General features: G+C 37.8%; 1 protein-coding gene across 21 annotated transcripts in view; it reads right to left on the minus strand.

Moving 5' to 3' along the window:
- PHF21A (PHD finger protein 21A) overlaps positions 1–19,731 on the minus strand; it is a 195,063-nt gene that overhangs the window by 120,669 nt on the left and 54,663 nt on the right. The window contains exon 2 of one of the 21 annotated variants that reach the window (XM_030917168.1): positions 1,332–1,429. The exons of the other annotated variants lie outside the window; for them this stretch is intronic. Within the exon in view, the coding sequence (XP_030773028.1) occupies positions 1,332–1,349 (18 nt within the window). The 5' untranslated portion in view covers positions 1,350–1,429. The remainder of the gene's footprint in view (positions 1–1,331; positions 1,430–19,731) is intronic. 21 annotated transcript variants of the gene reach the window in all.

A 19,731-nucleotide genomic window follows, 5' to 3' on the forward strand; every position in this document is an offset into this window, starting at 1 on the left:
ATATCCACAATTCCCCCAGCCCTGGTCAACCATTAATTGACTTTCTGTCTCTAGGGAGGTGCATATTCTAAACATTTCTTACAAACAGAATCATACAGTATGAGGCCTTTTGTGATTGGCTTCTTTTACTTAGCATAATGTTTTCAAGATTCATCCATGTTGTGGTATGTATCATTCTACATGTAGTACTTCATTCCTTTTTATTGTCAAATAATATTCCACTGCATGGCTATACCACACTTTATTTAACTATCCATCAGTTGATGGGTTGTTTCCACTTTTTGGGTGCCATGAATAATACTATGAACATCCATGTAGAAATTTTTGTTTGAGGGCTGGGCATGGTGGCTGACACTTGTAATCCCAGCACTTTTGGAGGTTGAGGCAGGTGGGTCACCTGAGGTCAGGAGTTTGAGACCAGCCTGGCCAACATGGTGAAACCCCATCTCTACTAAAAATACAAAAATTAGCAGGGCATGGTGGCATATGCCTGTAATCCCAGCTACTCGGGAGGCTGAGGCAGGAGAATTGCTTGAACCCGGGAGGCAGAGGCTGCAGGGAGCCAAGATGGTGTCACTGCACTCCAGCCTGGGCGACAGAGCAAGACTCCATCTCAAAAAAAAAAAAAAAAAGTTTTTTTGTTTGAACGTATGCTTTCATTTCTTTAGGATCTATACCTGGAAATATATATACCTAGGAATAACTGCTCAGCCACATGGTAAGTCTATGTTTAATATTTTGAGAAACTACCAGACTGTTTTTCAAGTGGCTGTACCATTTTACATTCCCACCAGCAATGTCTGAGGAATAGATAATTGAAGGCAGACCACAGAAGGGAGACTATTAGCTAGCTGTCTGTTAGGGAATAGCTGAACTAGCTCTGTAGTAACTAGCTGTCTGTTAGGGAATAGCTAAACTAGCTCTGCAGTAACTAGCTATCTGTTAGGGAATAGCTAAACTAGCTCTGCAGAATGACAGCTTGTGTTACTGACAGCAGGGATGACAATGCTTCACACCAAGTTTTCGAAAGGAGAGATTATCGTTGTTGGGGCATTTTCCTCCTTTTCTCCCCACTTGCCTAGGCCTGGTCCAGGCCAAGGCAATATAAACAGCGTTTTACACACAAACTAATGTTGCTCCCATCTCTAAGAGAAAGTAACACAGAACTGTCAGAGCCAGGCTTTAAAAAGTCCTCTATCATTTCTCAAATCCTGATAGTAAGGTATGTTGTCCTTTTGAGTCTCTATAATTGCTGTGTAAAAGTTATGAAATTTTTTATGCCCTCACCATTCCCTTTGATCCATTAGGTTGAACCCAGCCCAAATACATACGTTCAGTAGGTCAAGCATAGGCTAGCTTCAACACAGTGTATTCCTCTACAGTGGCATCTGCAAGCCAAATAGAACTGGTAGAGGGAAACAGATGGCTTCTAAAAGGGGAAGAGAAGAAAAACAGAAGGTCAGGTAGAAGAGGGTGTGGGGGGGAAGGAGGGATAGAAAGAGGATAGGAGAAAGGAGAAGCATATTTCTGGTTTTGCTCTTCCCACCTGTCACAGCACTCTCCTTGCTAGTTGCCAGCATGCTCCCTTGCAAACACAGCTGCAAGTGACAAAGAGCAGCCACTGTCCTACTCAGGGGGTCCCCTCCACGTTCCATATTGTAAACTGTACTGAAATGCCAATTGTTTACAAGAAAGGGAATTATGCACCCATTAGAGTCACGAATAGCAAACTGCTGTCTATATCCAACAAATTAGCACTGAGAACCATAGGTTCCCTACAAAACAACGTTAAGACTCTCCAGCAAACAATAAAATGCAACAGAATCAAGAGATTAAGTACTAAAAAATGTGGCTTATTTTAATTTTGTATATTTGTCAGACCTGTGATTAGCTCAATCAAAGTAAGACCATATTCTATCATATATTTCATGTAGTCACCACATGTTCAATTTGCTGTATTGCTCTGCTCTTATGCAATTAAAAGAAAATTAGCAAGTCTCTCCCCAGCAGAGTTAGCGATTGCCACTAGGGATTGCCACTGAAAGGAAATGCTTCACGCCAAGTTTTAGAAAGAAGAGATACTAGCTGTCGGGACATTTGCCTCCTTTTTCCCCCCTTAACTTGGCCTAGGCCAAAGCTATGGTAAAGGGAACACAAGCAGCTTTTTTACACACAGACTAATGTTGCCAGCAGCGTTCCAGTGGCCTTGCTCACGGCAGGAGAAGGCGTAGGGACCAATACCACTGGGTCTTGTTGAAGAAAAGTGACCGGCTTACTTTGATCAACTGAGTGGTGTGCTGATCAGTGTGATTTCCCTGTTCTGCTGACTGTGAGCATGTTGGGGAGAGCAGGAGAGCTGGCTTCTGAGAGGCCCATGCAGGGAGGCAAATTCCATAGCTGCTAAATCACAAAAAGCAACGAGAAATAAAAAAGGGCTGAACTGGAAGCAGACACCTTAATTCTGCCAGCATGTTACTTACTGACATAAGCATCTCTGGGAGGGGAATGAAGTAGGTACTTCCATAATTTTAATTCATCAATTGTAGTACTATACATAAAACTATTAAGCACAATGTTCAAGAGCATAGTCCAAGCTCCTGAAACTATAATTTACAATTTTTAATTACTTCAATTTAATGGAGAAGAGAAAGAATTGGAATTAATAAGATTTTTAAAAATTAAAATTGAGAAAACAGGAACACATCAGCCTATGTAGCTCTTGGCATCGAGACAAAAGAAGTATGTCCAGCACCTGAGTGTGTGTGCAGGACTACAGCTATGACATACACCCCTCTCTACTATTTGCCAGAGAAGCAGCTGCTGGATTAACATGAGTTAATCTGCTTGCATGCTACATAGATTTTTTTCTAGTAAATTGCAAAAATTTACCTAAAGATAAATATAGCAGTCTCTGAGTTCTCTGTCCCATTCAGCTGCTGCTGAGAAACACTTCTGTTATCTTAAATCTCATCAGCAGATTGTACTCCTTCCTGGGAAACAGCAGCAAAAAGTAGCTTTCTAAAAGCATAGTTAGTCTCTCTGAGGTAAAATACACCACATTTAAATGGCTTCTTCCAAAAAGGATAACTTTCCACCTTTCAAGTTTTAATTCTTGATAAATAAAGTATGTGGTTTCTTACACTAGATCTAATCATCGCTGCTTTTAAAGAGTAAATAGTCAATTGCAAATTGAGCAAATTGCTTTGGCTATCCTAGTACCAGAAATGAAATGGATTAGGTCAGCAGGTGGCATGTCATTTCAGTGCTGCCTGGGGGCCCAAAATACAGTTAGGTCATTTTTATTCTTGTGACAGCCGGAATGAAAACCAGAGCATTTAGCATTACCTCCCACCTCCATTCTCATACCATCTTGGGCACAAAAGAGTTTACTAGGCCTTCATTTCCAGTGTCTAGACTCCTTCTGGGGCCTCGAGAGACACATGGGTTGAAGCTGCCTAAGGAAACCTGAAATAGAGTACTCTGACTTTGGTCTTCAGAAACACAAAGCTTCTTGTCTACACAAGGAAAACGGAATTCTCATTTAACCAGCTGTTTTTAAGTATGCCAATGTGCAATTCCATTCTGTAGTACTTCCTTGAAGGAAGAGAATGGTAATCATGTCTCAACTCACGGGAGTGAGGAAACTGGTCTCTGCTCCCACGGAGGAAGACATTAGAGGAAGACAAAGGATTGGATGAAGGAATGGACTTAAGCTAAGAAGCAGAAAGAAAGGTGATAGCGGGTAGGGAAACATGCAGAAGAAGAAAAAGTAAACTGGGACAAAAATTCTTCTGTACAGAAACCAGGAGCTTGTTGCAATGGTCGGAACATTTAAAATATCCAAAAATAGCTTTTCTATCAAGCCTCCTTTCCCCTATATGTGTTTCAAACTACTAGTAGAATTCCAAATATAAGGTAGCCTCCCAAAGTTTACTCCTATGAAAACAGTCAATGGAATAGTCAATAGTCAAGGCTGAGATGATCCAGGAGTAGCACATGACCCAGGCCTAAACAATGAGGGGACTCTAGTTCCCCAGCCACAAAAGGATGACTGATTCGAAAATGGACCTAAAAATCGTGCCCATGCTCTATGCTGGTACTTCCAGGAAAAAACAAACAAATAAAAAAATTTTCCTCTTCATTGGAGTTGATTAAATGGCAGGTTGTAAACCTAGAGCTGCCAGAGGTAACCTCTGCCAGTACGGGGCAGCCTGTAAGCAAATGAAGCCAAAAGAGGGAGAAAGTGTCCTAAAGCTCCTAAATCCATCCATGCCTGAAAGCAGCTATATCCTTGAACTTACTAGTTATATATACCAATAAATCTCTTTTCCTTCAACAACATTGAATTGAGTTTCTATCACTGGAAAGCAGAAGAGTCTTCACTCATACACCTACCAAATACCTTTGTACTAGCCATTCAACCTCACTGCCTATCAGTTTTCTGAGCTCTGAGAAGAAAAAAAAAAAAACAAAAAACATGTTTACTTTACAGAATTGAAAACTGCTAAGTACTACACAGGAGCCAACAATATTTTAACTAAAACAAAAGGCAGGGATAGAAGAAGTAAGATAGTCATGGAGCTAAATTGCTCCTAGCTGCTAGTGCTGGTAAGAAAATATTCTATTTCTATCAGTTTTTCACCATGTGCCCTGGTGAAATCTTTATCAAAGCAGTTAATCGCCTAGTAAATCTTTAAATATTTTCCCTTTTACTTCCAGTTAACAAGGCTTTTCCACCTTCTTGGACATCTCTGACCAAGCCATCTTACCATGTTGGGAACAGTTCCCCCAAAATCTGGCCATAAACTGGCCCCAAAACTGGCCATAAACAAAATCTCTGCAGCACTGTGACATACTCATGGTGGCCATAACACCCACGCTGGAAGGTTGTGGGTTTACCCAAATGAGGGCAAGGAACACCTGGCCCACCCAGGGCAGAAAACTGCTTAAAGGCGTTCTTAAACCACAAACAATAGCATGAGCGATCTGTGCCTTAAGGACATGCTCCTGCTGCAGATAACTAGCCAAATCCATCCCTTTATTTCAGCCCATCCCTTCATTTCCCATAAGGGACATTTTAGTTAATCTTGTTTCCCATAAGGGATGCTTTTAGTTAATCTAATATCTATAGAAACAATGCTAATGACTGGCTTGCTGTTATTAAATACGTGGTGGTAAATCTCTATTGGGGTTCTCAGCTCTAAAGGCTGTGAGACCCCTGATTGCCCACTTTACATCTCTATATTTCTGTGTGTGTGTCTTTAATTCCTCTAGCGCTGCTGGGTTAGGGTCTCCCCAACCGAGCTGGTCTCAGCATTACCAGGCTTACCATGATGAATAAGCAAAGGGATCACAGAAAGGGAAAATTAACAGTTCCATCTTCAAGGGGCATGTGTGTGTGTGTGAGTGCCCACGCAGATACACATGTGCTACAAGATGAAGTAGAAGAATAATTCTCACATGAAGGCAAATCAGGGATGAAAAGAAGCTACTTCTACACAACAAGGTGAAAATCTAAGGGCCTCGAGTAATGTACCCACTCCCAAAGCATTATTCTTCTAAAGGCAGAACTGAACGATTAGGACTACACTCTCAATTCAAAATTCATAATTAAATGTAATGTGTATTTTGGAAGTTGATTTAGTGTTCTGATAAATGTTTGGTTTCACAGAACACTAGATCACATCTCTCATGGATAGCAGAATAAAACACTTTTTATAATATATGTACCTGATTTACAAAATGTCAATATGAAAGAACTACTAGTGAAACAAATACCTAAAAGTAAAGGGTACTAACTTCTAGTCCTCTTTTGATATAAGTGTATAAATAAAAGCAAGAGATGCACAACTAATATTTTGCAAGAGCTAGGAAGAAAAATCATAAATGTGCTATACTTTCAACCTCCAAAGTTGCTGGACCTAAAGATTAAGTATAAATGAAATCATTCTTAAGAGGATATTTTATTTTAAGATGTTATCAGTATCTTTGACATCAATTATTCTTTCTTCATTATATATATAATTACATATATACTATGGTAAAAAGAATCCCATGGCTCAGCATGGAGTTCTAACCTTAATCAGTGTTTCATATAGGCTGAATATTAATTTTTTTGTCCCCATCTTATTCAATGACTCATATAAAATATTCCAGATCAATGAGTTTCAATCCTCATCTTCCTCCTGTTCTTCTACCTGGTTAATCTGGAAGTAACATAATTTGTAACTCCCTTTGCTGTTAGCAACTATGTGCAATCAATCACATAAATTATTCTTCTTCAAGGATTTTTTTGTGATATATTTCAAAAACCTTTTGGAAAAAGGCACCTCAAAAGTTACAGTGGCCTTGCTCTTGCTGCATGTGATGGTTACAACCCCTCCAATGAGATTCCAAGCTTTTCCATTCACTTTCTCTCGGAGAACCTGCTAAAAATTGGCCGCATCCATGATTCCATTCAGATCTTGCTTCTTTTGCCCCCCTTCGCCACAAGCTTTTTTACAAGCATCATCGTGGCAGTGGAGGAAGAAAGTTGAACATTAATATTTTAAGCAAATAAAATATATGATGCTTTTCTTGAGGCTTCTGACCCACTAAAATGTTTCTGAAAACAAAAATACACTGGTAAAAGTTGTATTCCTCTGACTACAGTCAAAAAAGAATTTCAATCAACTCATTTTAAAAAATGTTTTTCTAAAAGGAAAAGCTGAAAGTCAGAGTATTAATATGATAGTAACCCTTGAAAATTATATTACATAAAGTTTCTTCTCTAGCAAGATTTAAACAAACAAATCATTAACTCTGACAAACTAACAACATACAGATTTGCCCCCAGATGATTCAGGAATAAAAATGCTATGTCAAATTGGCTTGAGGTTATCCAATTCAGTTTGTGCAATATTAAACAACTTTAACTAAAATCCACTTACCTATTCCTACACATCTTTGTATGCCTGGGTGCCATTCTCAAAGATTCTGATTTAACTGGTCTAAGGTGCAGTCCCGTATGCAGGATTTTTCAAAAGCTTTTCATTTTGTTAGGGTACAAGCTAGGGTTGAGAACCAGCAGTTTACAAGAAGATGTGGCACTGGCCTTCAAATCAAAGACTAGATCTTATTACTCTACAATTGTTGAGAAAAATCATTACTATTCAAATCACTGTACTCTCACTAATATGACACCAGAAGGTAAGTTCCTTAAGATGAGAAGCTTTTTCAGCCTTGTTCATCACTGAGGCTGAGTGGAATGCCTCCAAATAATAGATACTCCATAAATATTTGTGAATGAATGAATTAAATGCTGAAAGATTACCTCTCAGCTCTAGTACCCTGATGCAATACAATAGAAGCTCTCTTAACCAGTAATGATTAGAACCAGCAGTTGATCAGATAAGGAAAAAAAGTCATACAAAGCAGGAAATCACAAAAATTTGATAAGCATACCTAAGCATTTTATTTCAGTTTAAATGAACCTTCATTTGCTAATCTTGTAATATAGGATCAGACTTTCTGTTTATATGGATCTACAGGTTAGAGTGCCAAAATGTCTTTCTTTCATAAACCATAACTATAATGCATCCTCCACCATTTCCATTTTGGACTTTTAAATTATGGCGAGAACTTAAGATACTCTGAAGCAATCTGAATGTGGAATCCTTCTGGACATTAATAATTTACCCCATTCTGTTATAGTTCTCTTACCCAAATATAACTAAGCAGCAAATTTTTAGTATTTTTTTAATCATTTCCAAAGCATTAAATTATAGATTTCATGAAAGCAACTTGGTTTTTTAAAACTCATTGGTTTAATAATAGTTAATTAAATTACAATAACAAGAACGAATGGCAGAATCAAGTCTGGAAACAAACACAACTTACTCTTGATAACTGGTCTACAACTGATGGGAAAAGTATAGAGTACACAGTAACCCACTAGAACCGACATTCAGAATGAGGTGTGACAATTAAACCAATGAGTCAGTTGGAACTTTGCTCTCCACAGAGCTTTCACTGTTATACAAATGCTAGCCACAGGTTTCTTTCCATTGACCTTTCCAATTCCCTAGAGCAGTCAATTCATCCCTTTACTAGTAGGTCATCTGAACTGAGATCCAACAAAATTACCAAGTCTATACATTACATCATCAAAGGACTGTCAGGCACCGAGGCAGCAGGAGTCATGGAATCTCTTAATATAAACGCCCAACAATTTACATGCAGACTCCCTGATTTACCTTTAAGGCATTTATAAGTTACATAGCAGGGGATTCATTGAAAATATAACACGATCTAAGACTAAAATCAGAATTTTTAAAAGCTCAACACATTATTTTACTTGGAGTTAAAAGGATATGGCAAATTGAATAGTTTTGTTTTGCTAATTCAGAATCAGTTCCCATTTGGCAGGTGTCTCAAATGAGGACACTGGCGACAAAGAACTGGTGCCACTAGGAGGCTCTTTAATGCACCTTTTATTGAAAGTCTTGACATTTAAAATATTTTTGCTTCTTTATAGCTCATGCAATACCTTCTCAATGAGAAGTTTTCCATGTAACCTGTTTTTTTTTTTTTTAAATAAAGTTATTGCTTCTCTGTTTCCTATCTTAAAGTAACAAAATACCCTTTATGTAATTTAATGCCTCCAGTTTTGAATCTCATCTTATACAGAGAAAACAGAACTATTTAAATTTTTTTAAGTTAGGTAGCAATTTAGCAATTTTGTTTTCATTAAGTCTTTCTCAAGAGAGTCAATAACTCCAATCTTATTCCATGGGATACCTGGCAGGGGATTCAGAGAGCAAAACAGGCTTTGCATTTTCACTGGCTTGGGCTGTGTGGGTCAGCCCAAGATTTTAAAAAGAGAAACTGGACTTTTAAAAAACAGGTCCTTGTAAAAGTCTTTCTAAAACGGGGAGAACAGAGACAGGAGAAATTAACAGTTTCTGTTAATATCAAGAAATCTGAACTTGTTCAAGACAGACAATGTAATTTTTATGGCTCATAAAACACTGTTTCACCTGTATGTTTACTTCACCAATAATGGTTCTCCCAATCAGTGAACCAGGATTTAGTTGCAGAAATACAATGTAGATTTATTTCACATTTGCTGCTGCTTAAAAGACCCTTAGAAAGGGAAACTTTCAGATTAGCTATAGAATCCTTGTGCTTCCTGAAAACTCTGACACTTTTAGCCAACAATCCTTATGCTGTCCTCCTCCCCAGGACTCAGTTCCATAAAACAATTACATTATTTATAAGCACAAACAGTGGGCTGAGGTGCTTTTTGTTTATCTATTTTAAAAACTAATCAAGTACCTCAGCTTAAAGATAACTGATTTTGTTGCTTTAAATGGCTGGGCGCCGTGGCTCACGCCTGTAATCCCAGCACTTTGGGAGGCCGAGACGGGCGGATCACGAGGTCAGGAGATCGAGACCATCCTGGCTAACACGGTGAAACCCCATCTCTACTAAAAATACAAAAAATTAGCCGGGTATGGTGGCAGGCGCCTGTAGTCCCAGCTACTTGGGAGGCTGAGGCAGGAGAATGGCGTAAACCCAGGAGGCGGAGCTTGCAGTGAGCCGAGATTGCGCCACTGCACTCCAGCCTGGGCAACACAGCGAAACTCTGTATCAAAAAAATAAATAAATAAAAATAAATAAATAAATACAGTAAAAAAAAAAAAAGTCAAGATGGCTATAGTAAGTGCTGAAAAAAAATGTTAGCACACAAAAAATATTATTGACATTTATCTGTTTTGGTTTATATAAAAACTACAATGGGAGTTTTTTTTCCCCCAAGTTCATTTTGTGCCTAAGGAAACTAAGAGCAGAACAGTTTTTACTGGGTCATGTCCAGTAATGCTTAAGACCTTTTTATTTTCCATCTTAGAACTACATAAGCAGTTACCCTATCAATGTACACTCAACTCAGCTATAATCTTTGTATGTCTATAAGTTTTATGGGAGAGGGTTTCCCATCAGCTTTCCTCAGCCAGGATTCCTCATTTAAACCAAAAAACACAAATATTTCAGTGACTATTTTCTCAATTATCAATCTAGATGCACAGGAGTGTACAGATGCCAAGAGCATTAGGGCTTTATTTTCCCAATGAACCCGGGCTGGTTTAGAAACTGCAAAACAGAATGAAATGTCTTGACTTATAAAGGGAAAAACTGTACTTTCTGTTCTCCATGTTTTGCTTTTCAAATAGAGGAAAAAAGAGAATTGGTGTCTCTTTTAAAATGTCATCTATATGACTCAAGCTGAAATAAGTAAAATCACCTAAAACCCTAACTCCAGCAGCAAGAGGTCTCACAAGTGCAAAAGGCACTAGGCTGTTCTAGAACTTAACCCTAGCTCACTTGAAGGAGGACCTATGAAACTGAGATCGGGTCTCATGAGAAGGCACTCCACACTAACCTTGGCATAAATGCATCATAAATTTTCTAGATGAGAGCCGACTCAGAGGAGCCAAGTGTAAAAATATGGTGCTTAAGGGAATTTTCCTCTAAAACTCCAGTCTCACACAGACTATTTTCAACTTTGTCACTGAGTGACTTAACTACTAACCTGACTGACAGGCACAAATTTTAAAAAAAAAGGTCTAATTTGGTTTTGGTAGAAATTCAAAACATACCTGTTTTCCTACTTTGCAAAGGTTTTTCTGTCAGTTAAGTTTCCAATCTGGAGAACTCTAGTCCCCTAACATCTCACCTTTAACAAACCCTTGTTAAATGTGAAGGATCTCACTTAAACCGGCAGAAAACAGAAACTAGAAAGTCATAGCCTGAACACCTCCCTACACTCTACTGCTGCCCTATCATGGGGGTAACAGGAGGAAAAAGGTTAAACTGTTAATATTCTTAGATGTCAAGTATCATAACCTCACAACTTCCAATCATTTACTTAGAAAAAATGAATGGTATCCAACAGAGGAAACATTATAGATGTTTCCTCTTTACACCAGGCTTAACTGTGTCATGTTGTTGGTAAAATGAAATCTGATTAAGACTTTGAAAAGATATTTTGAAGGGCAATTCAAAGGAAACTCACCTTTTAACAGCTGACTAAAAAGGACAGGCAGGAACTTAGTCTTGTAGGACTGATATATTCTCAGCATCTAGAAAGGTACCTGGCACATAGGAAGTGCCTGATAATTATTTGCCAAATGAATTGAGGGTTAAAACTTTTCATTAGATTCAAGGTAGGAATTCCATCCAGCATGTTAAATAACTTCTCCTTTAATAAAATGACTGACCCTAAACATGCACAGTCTTTCTAAAGAGCAATTAGGTAACATAAAAGGCTTCAGAAACTTTTTAGGCTATCTGCCTAACTCAGAACTCTTTTCTCTGAGATGGGCTCTCTGCTCTAGCCATGTCTGTACTAGTAATACAGTCCCCTGGCTCAAAGCAGGCTTATTACATTCTCTTTCCAAAATCTGGAATGAGAACAAGCCAGTGGGTCTGGGATAGTATCTAGAATGGAGAAGATACAAACATGGGAACTTCACAGTGACCAGAGCCTTCTGCCTACTACGAATACAGGAAAAGCTGAGAAAGTCAATCTCTTGACAGGGGAAATGAAGCGGATGCAAAGAAAGACGAAGAGACACAAGAGACAGAGACTCCAGTTCCAGCCCCTAAAACTGCCCCAGGGTCGCCCAAGGTGCCCTAATACAGTTCCAATAATTCCCCTTCATGATTAAGCTAGTTGGAGTAAGATCCTACTAAACATACCGAAGAAGTCTTCACAAAGATATTTAGAAGCATCTATTTATTTATTCCTCATCTGATTTTTTTTTCACTTCTAGGAAATAATCAAAATTATGTACAAATATTTATGTCCAAGGATGTACACTGCAGAGCTAGGTATATAACAGTAAAAAACTGTGAATAATTTAAATGTCTAAAAATAGTGAACTGATTAAATAAACTCTGTATATATGATACCCTACCCAAATGATAGGATACTATCAAGCCACTAAAAACTACTATTCCTGAAGAATAATTAAGAATGTAAAGAAATGCTCAAGATATAGACAAAATAAGTATTTCTAAAACAAGTATAATACCAATTTCAATTTTATTTATTTATTTATTTATTTTTTAAAAGACAGGGTTCCACTGTCACCAAGACTGGAATGCAGTGGTATGATCATAGCTCACTGTAACCTCGAATTCCTGGGTTCAAGCAATCCTTCTGACTCAGCTTCCCAAGTAGCTGGGACTACACACATGCCACCACACGTGGCTAACATTTTTTATTTTGTGTAGAGATGGGATGCTGCCATGGTGCCTAGGCTAGTCTCAAACTGGCCTCAAAAGGATCCTCCTGCCTCAGCCTCCCAAAGTGCTGGGATGACAGGCATAAGCCATTGTACCCAGCCTCCACTGTAGAATTTATTTATTTGAGACACAGTCTCGCTCTGTCGCCCAGGCTGGAGTGCAGTGGCTCAAACTCGGCTCACTGCAACTTCTGCCTCCCGGATTCAAGCAATTCTCCTGCCTCAGCCTCCCAAGTAGCTGGGATTACAGGCACCCACCACCATGCCCAGCTAATTTTTTTTTTTGTATTTTTAGTAGAGACAGGGTTTTGCCCACGTTGGTCAACCTGGTCTCAAACTCCTGACCTCAGGTGATCCACCCGCCTCAGCCTCCCAAAGTGCTGGGATTACAGGTGTGAGCCACCGCACCTAGACTATTTTATTTTTCAATATAAATTTATGGAACAGAAAAAAAGACTCAAAGGATCTAAAATATGGAAGTAGGATCACGGTTAAATTAGATTTCTCTCTTTACTGAATTTGCCAAATAAATATGCATGACTTTTAAAAAACATGGATGGGGTCTTGCTACGTTGGCCTGGCTGGTCTCAAATTCCTGGCCTCAAGCAATCCTCCCATCTCAGCCTACCAAAATGCTGAGATTACAGGTGTAAGCCACTACACCCCAACCATGAATTACTTTTATAAACTTTTGAAAAACAAATGTTTAAAGAAATGATGGATTTCAACTCCTACTGCCAATATTCTAGTCTCCTCCTACAGCTCTAAGAAAGAAAAAAAGGCAAGAAACCACAAGTTGTAATCTTAGCACATACTCATATAAAATTATGTTATACTATATAAAGTAATATTTTTTACTTAAGAAATTCATTGATATTAAAAGAGACTATTTCTAAGTAGATGGAACCACTCATTGTGGTTCTGATGTGCACTTCTCTAAAGATCAGTGATGTTGAGCTTTTTTTCATATGATTGTTGGCCACATGCATGTCTTCTTTTGAAAAGTGTCTGTTCATGTCCTTTGCCTATGGGGCTGTTTTTTTCTTGTAAATTTGTTTAAGTTCCATATAGATGCTGGATATTAGACCTTTGTCAGATGCATAGTGTGTAAACATTTTCTCCCATTCTGTAGGCTGTCTGTTTACTCTGTTGATAGTTTCTTTTGCTGTGCAGAAGCTCTTTAGTTTATTTGGATCCCATTTGTCAATTTTTGCCCAATTGCTTTTGGCATCTTCATCGTGAAATCTGTGCCAATGCTTATGTCCTGAATGGTATTGCTGAGGTTATCTACCAGGGCTTTTATAGTTTTGGGTTTTACATTTAAGTCTTTAATCTACCTTGAGTTCATTTTTGTATATGATATAAGGAAGGGCTACAGTTTTAATTTTCTGCATATGGCTAGTCAGCTATCCCAGCACCACTTACTGAGTAGGGAATTCCATCCCCATTGCTTGTTTTTGTCAGGTTTGTTGAAGATCAGGTAGCTGTAGGTGTGTAGTCTTATTTCTGGGTTCCGTATTCTGTTCTATTAGTCTATGCTGTTTCTGTACCAGTACCATGCTGTTTTGGTCACTGTGACCCTGTAGTATAGTTTGAAGTCAGTTAGCATGATGCCTCCACCAGCTTTGTTCTTTTGGCTAAGAATTGCCTTGGCTATTCAGGTTCTATTTTGATCCCATATGAATCTTAAAACAGTTTTCTCTAGTTCTGTGAAGAACCTTAATGGTCGTTTAATAGGAATAGCATTGAATCTGTAGATTGCTTTGGATAGCATGGCCATTTTAATGATTAAATCCATATTTAAGGCTTGTATTGTTATATAAATAACATTAATTAATTGGTGAGACACCTATACTTCTTATACAACATTTTGCTATTCCTGGAACTTAAAATTGACTTGCTTTGTCATTCGCTTGGTTTTCTATAATTCTACAATTAATTCTTTCCCATGCTTTCCAAAGAAACTATAACGCATCTCTCAATAATGGCTCAAAACACATTGTATGATATATTGGTCCACTTTCTTAGCTTTGTTTCTCCTAAGTCTTCTATCCTCCTGTCCAACCTAAACTGGCTGTTTTCTAAACCTGTTGTACAACAATTATCTAAGTTTTTCCCTTCATCAAATGGGATTTTCTTTGATACTGAAATCCCTGTTTTCGGAATCAATGCCTTCATCTTTATTGGTTCACTTTCTTGTTTGATGGAGAACTTCCTCCAATAGCTCCCTCAAAAAAGATGTATGGGAGGTAAGTTTTGTGACCCTGCGTATCTTAAAATGTCTATTCTATCCCCAGACTTGATCAAGAGATGGGTTGGGTACAGAATTCTACACTGGAAATCACTACTTTTCAGAATTTGTAAAGCATCATTCCAATGACTGCTAACTGTCTTTGTTGCTGCTGAGAAGTCTGATGCCATCTGATTCCCAATCCCTGTTCGCAACTGTTTTTTGTTTTTTTTTCCGCCCCCCTCTGAGGAAACTTTTAGGATCTTTTATTCTTATTTTGCTAAAGTTTCACCATGTTGTGTCTTGGTATCAGGTTTTTTTCATTCACTGTTTTAGGCACTCAGTGGATTCTATTAATCTGGAATTATATGCCCTTCGGTTGTGGGACATTTCCTTATATTAGTTATTAGATGGTTTTCTCTTCTCCATTTTCTCTGTTCCCTTGTCTCAGAACTTTTATTAGCCAGGCATGCGACTTTCTGGGTGACCCTATTAAAATTTTTCTCTATTCTGCTGTCTATCCCCCTCTTTGTCTCTTTCATCTATTTACTGAGAGACAGCTCCAATTTTGTTTTCCAACCTTTTTTTGTTGTTGTTGTTAATCAAGAATTGTTCTTGTTTTCTAATTGTTCCTTTATTTCTAGCATCCTCTCCTTGTTTCACTGATGCAATATCTTCTCTTACTATCCCTTCCAATTCTCTTGGCCTGCTCTGACTTGCACATTAGCGGCTTCCCTTAAATATCCAGTGACTCTTGGCTATGTTCATATTTAAGATTGAAGCGCTAAGAATGTGGAGCAGCTAGAACTCTCATACACTACTGGAAGGAATGTAAAATAGTACAACCACTTTGGAAAACATATTGGCAGTTTCTTAAAAAGTTAAAAACACACCTACTATACAACCCAGACATACTAAGGCATTTATTGAAGAGAAATAAAAGCAGATCTCCACACAAAGACTTGGACATGAATGCTCAAATTAATGTTATTTGTAACAGCTAAAAACTGGGTTACAAAAAGCAGACCAGTGTTTGCCTGGGGACTGGATTGAGAGAAGGACGAGTGAGACGACCAAGAACACTTCAGAGGTGATGCATATGCTCATCTTGATCATGATGATGGTTTCACACCATCAAAAATTAGATTCTTTCAAGGTGTATCATTTTTTACATTAATTATGCCTCAATAAACCTATAAGAGAGAGGTGGGGAGAGGAATAGAGACAAAGAGAATCAAAAATAAAAGTGGCTTAAAAAATGAGGTATTCAAAATGAATTGAATTATCTGGGGAGCTGGCATGTTTATAAGAGAAGGAGCTCTTACTATTCCATATATACCATATATCCTGTTTTCAGTATACATACAGTCTATATACAGTGTAGCACTCACTCCTGCCCAAGGCTGTTACATGGTGCCTCATATCTCTAAGTTGAATGCCTCTCTGGTTAAATTTCTCTAGAGTAAGATTGGTAAACTTTCTAAAAATAGCCAGATAGTAACTACTGTAAAGCCATACTGTCTTTGTTAAGACTATTTAACTCTGCCATTGTGGCACAAAAGCAGTCATGGAGAATATGTAAATGGAAAGAGTGTGGTTGTGTTCTAATAACTTTACAGGTGGCAGGACATATTTGGCCCATGTTCAAGCCATAATTTTACCAATCCCTGCCCTAGAGAATCATACTAGTCTTTCCATTTTTGGAGAGCTAATCAATTTATCTTCAGAAGGATACTCTGAAGTAATAGCTAAAACCACTTTACCCATAAAGTATATAATTGAGCAAGTAAGAGCTAGGGGAAGGGAAGCTGTAAAAAGGAATACTAGAAATTTAAAGAGTTATATATAATTTTATCAGCTATTAGCAGGAGCTGATGAGGCTAAGGGGCAGCACTTCTGATAACCTGCAAATACTGTTTCATCTGATGAACCCACATCATAGGATAAGCAGAAATCAGTCTTTATGAAATGTTACAATTAAAAGGCACTGGTGGATTAACTCAAAATCATATGTGAATTTGTCTCAAATTCAAGGCAAACTTCTAGAATCTCTAATAAATAAAATCACATACTCAGAAAAACGAATTTCAAGTTCTGTCGATTAACACACTCCTCCAATTTCACTCAATTATTTTCCTTCAGGTAACAGAACTTTTCAGGGTAAGTTCATTCGTGCTTCTTCACTCCACAAGAAAGGAGTTGTTAATTTTTTCCCCAATTCCTATATTACACGACAGAAGCACTAGATAAAACCAGAGAGTAATAATCATTCACTGCTCATAGGGAAAATTAAGTTCAGAACTGATCTCTATCTTTAGCATTCTTCTTGGTCAAAATGATATAATTTGTTTAGGCAAAGTGGGAGAGGTTTTTTAAAATGCAATGGAGGTGGGAGTAGGAGAAAGGGTGACAACTGAACACATTAGTTGAAAATTTCTAGGGCCTCATTTCTCAGAGCGAAGGAATGTTTGGTGCTTCACTGACAGAAGCTAAGAATCCCTCTCTCCTTTTCAGATAGAGTTAGGATGACAGAGGTTAGCTAAACCCTGCTGATTCACACAAATACTTGCTTCCTAAACTTGGAGTAAATCAACTTTTAGAAACATCTTCTGAAAACATAATTTTGCAGGACAGCCTCTCATCTAACCAGCTACCATAAAAAGATACCAGTTAAAGAGTAAACTTCTTTTTCCTGTCTGGTTCTTCACCCTAATCTGTTGGGGAAAAAAAGAAGTGAAGGAATATATGACTTGGCCTGTCATTTAACATATTCGACATTTTAAAAAGGAAAAATCCAAAACACCATATTAATATCAACAACGATAATGATAGTTTATAGATAATTTTTAAATATCAAAAAATTAAAAAATTTATAATTCACATTTGAAATAAATTACATTATTTTCTGTAATAGATTTACCCTTCTAATAATGTATTGCTTTGGTAAAGAGTAAAATTATTTCTGTACTCCTTGCCCTAAAGCAGGCTGCCAGCTAGGGTGGCAAAGGGAGACTTTTCTAAAATAATCCACAGAGCCAGTATCAAGCACTAATGATATATGATAACTTCATGGTATTTCAGCATGCATATATCTTTAGATATACATTATCCTTAATTTACATTAGTAAAGGAAAGTGTTACAGAGACAGACATTGTTAACTTTCTTCAATATCCATTCTTCTCCACCCTTTCTCTTCCCTGATAACAAAAACCAATTTTAGGTATCTAGCTTCCAAATGCTCGAGAAGAAAATCTCCAGCTCCAGGACATAAATCAGTCTTAGACTCCTCCTCCTTGCCAGGAACCAGGCATTGGCAAATGACAGAACTGTGGTCAATGAGATGCAAAGTTCTGTTGAAAGGCTTCTAATTAAAGTTTTCCATAATCATAAAAAGAGATATTTAATAAGAAATGGTCCTTTTTTGCCCCAGGATGTTCGTGTGTGAAGATGTAAAGCCTGGGGCCACAGCAGCCATCCTGTGACAAGGAGCAGTGCTTGCCGACATGCTGAGCGTGGCAGTGCAGAAAGATGACCAGAATATGGGTCCTGATAGTGTTGCTGAGCTGCTGAACTGAGCAATTCTAGCAAATTTTCCTTATTTGAATCAATAAATTCACTTACTACCTTAGTTACATACAGCTAAAAGCATCTGTAGAGATACAATTATAACGTCTATATTACAGTTGAGGAAATCAGCTCAGAGAAATTCAATGGACACAAAGTCTGTCAGTGACCAGCACAGCCAAGACTAGAATTTACTCCTTTTCTTTAAGAAAAGTTGTTTAAGTACCACTGTGTGTGAAGCACTAGGGTATAAAGTGGGTGTATAAGGGTGAAGGGATTGCAGTTCACAGAGGCTTACAATCTAGAGAAGAAGAAATGACACACAAACAAATAGTTAAAGATATGTGGTAAGAGCTACACAAAAGCCACAGAGCAAGGAGCTCCTGGCTCACAGAAGAGAAAGCACCTGACTATGCCATGAAATGTTAGGGTGGGCACATCCAAGAGATGACAAACTTTTTTTCTTTAGTGATTTAAAATTTTAAAAGACAATTTCCTGTGAATCTGTAATTATTTCAAAGTAAAAAGTTTTTTTAAACTTCAAAAGAAAGGGATGTAGTCTCATAAACATGTTGAACAAAATAAGCCAGAGAGAAAAAAGTAGGCTCTATTTTATTTGATACATAGGCAAAATTAGTCTATGTTAGAAGTAACAAAGGTATTTCCTCTGGCAGAGGAGGTAGTGAACTGGGGGAGGACAAAGGGATTTCTGTTGTGATAGTGATATTCTGATTACTGATATAGGTATTAGTTACCTAGTGGTTTCAGTGTGTAATAATATATTTGAGCCATATGTGCATACATATAAATATATATTAGATGTTTATTTATGTTATACCTCAACAGTTTTAAAAAATTAATATGTGTTCCTTATAAAAAAAAAAATTCAGCCAGCCATTGTGGCTTGAACCTATAATCCCAGTTACTTGGGAGGCTGAGTCAGAAGGATCACTTGCCAGGAATTCAAGACCAGCCTGGGCAACAAAATGAGAACCTGTTTCTAAAAACATAAAAATAAATTAGCCAGGCGTGACGGTGCATGCCTGTAGCCCCAGCCACTCAGGAGGCTCAGGTGGTAAGATTACTTGAACCCAGGAGTTCAAGACTCCAGTGAGCTATGATTGTACCACTGCACTCCAGCTTGGGTGACAGAGCAAGACCTTGCCTCTAAAAATAATAAACAAACAAAATAAAAATAAATAAATTTAAATTTAAAAAGCATATATAAAGTTAAAAGTGTCAGCTTTCTTGACCACCTCTCTTGAACCTCACTTCTTAGAAGCAATCACCGTGAATGGTTCTGTGTAAATAATTCTAGATAATCTAGACCTTTTCCCATGCATTTTCAAATATAAATGACCATGAATGCATAAATACAAACACCATTTTTTAGTATTTTGTATTTTAAACTAATATTGAATTATACTGTATGTCTGTTTTACAATTTGCTTTGTTTTTACTTTCTACTCATCTTTCCATTCAGTTAAGCACCTCATTCTTTTTTTTTTTTTTTCTTTTTTTTTTTTTTTTTTTGAGACAGAGTCTCGCTCTGTCGCCCAGGCTGGAGTGCAGTGGCCAGATTTCATCTCACTGCAAACTCCACCTCCCAGGTTCACGCCATTCTCCTGCCTCAGCCTCCCGAGTAGCTG

The sequence above is a fragment of the Rhinopithecus roxellana genome, chromosome 15 (genome assembly GCF_007565055.1).
Source record: "Rhinopithecus roxellana isolate Shanxi Qingling chromosome 15, ASM756505v1, whole genome shotgun sequence".
NCBI lineage: Eukaryota > Metazoa > Chordata > Mammalia > Primates > Cercopithecidae > Rhinopithecus > Rhinopithecus roxellana.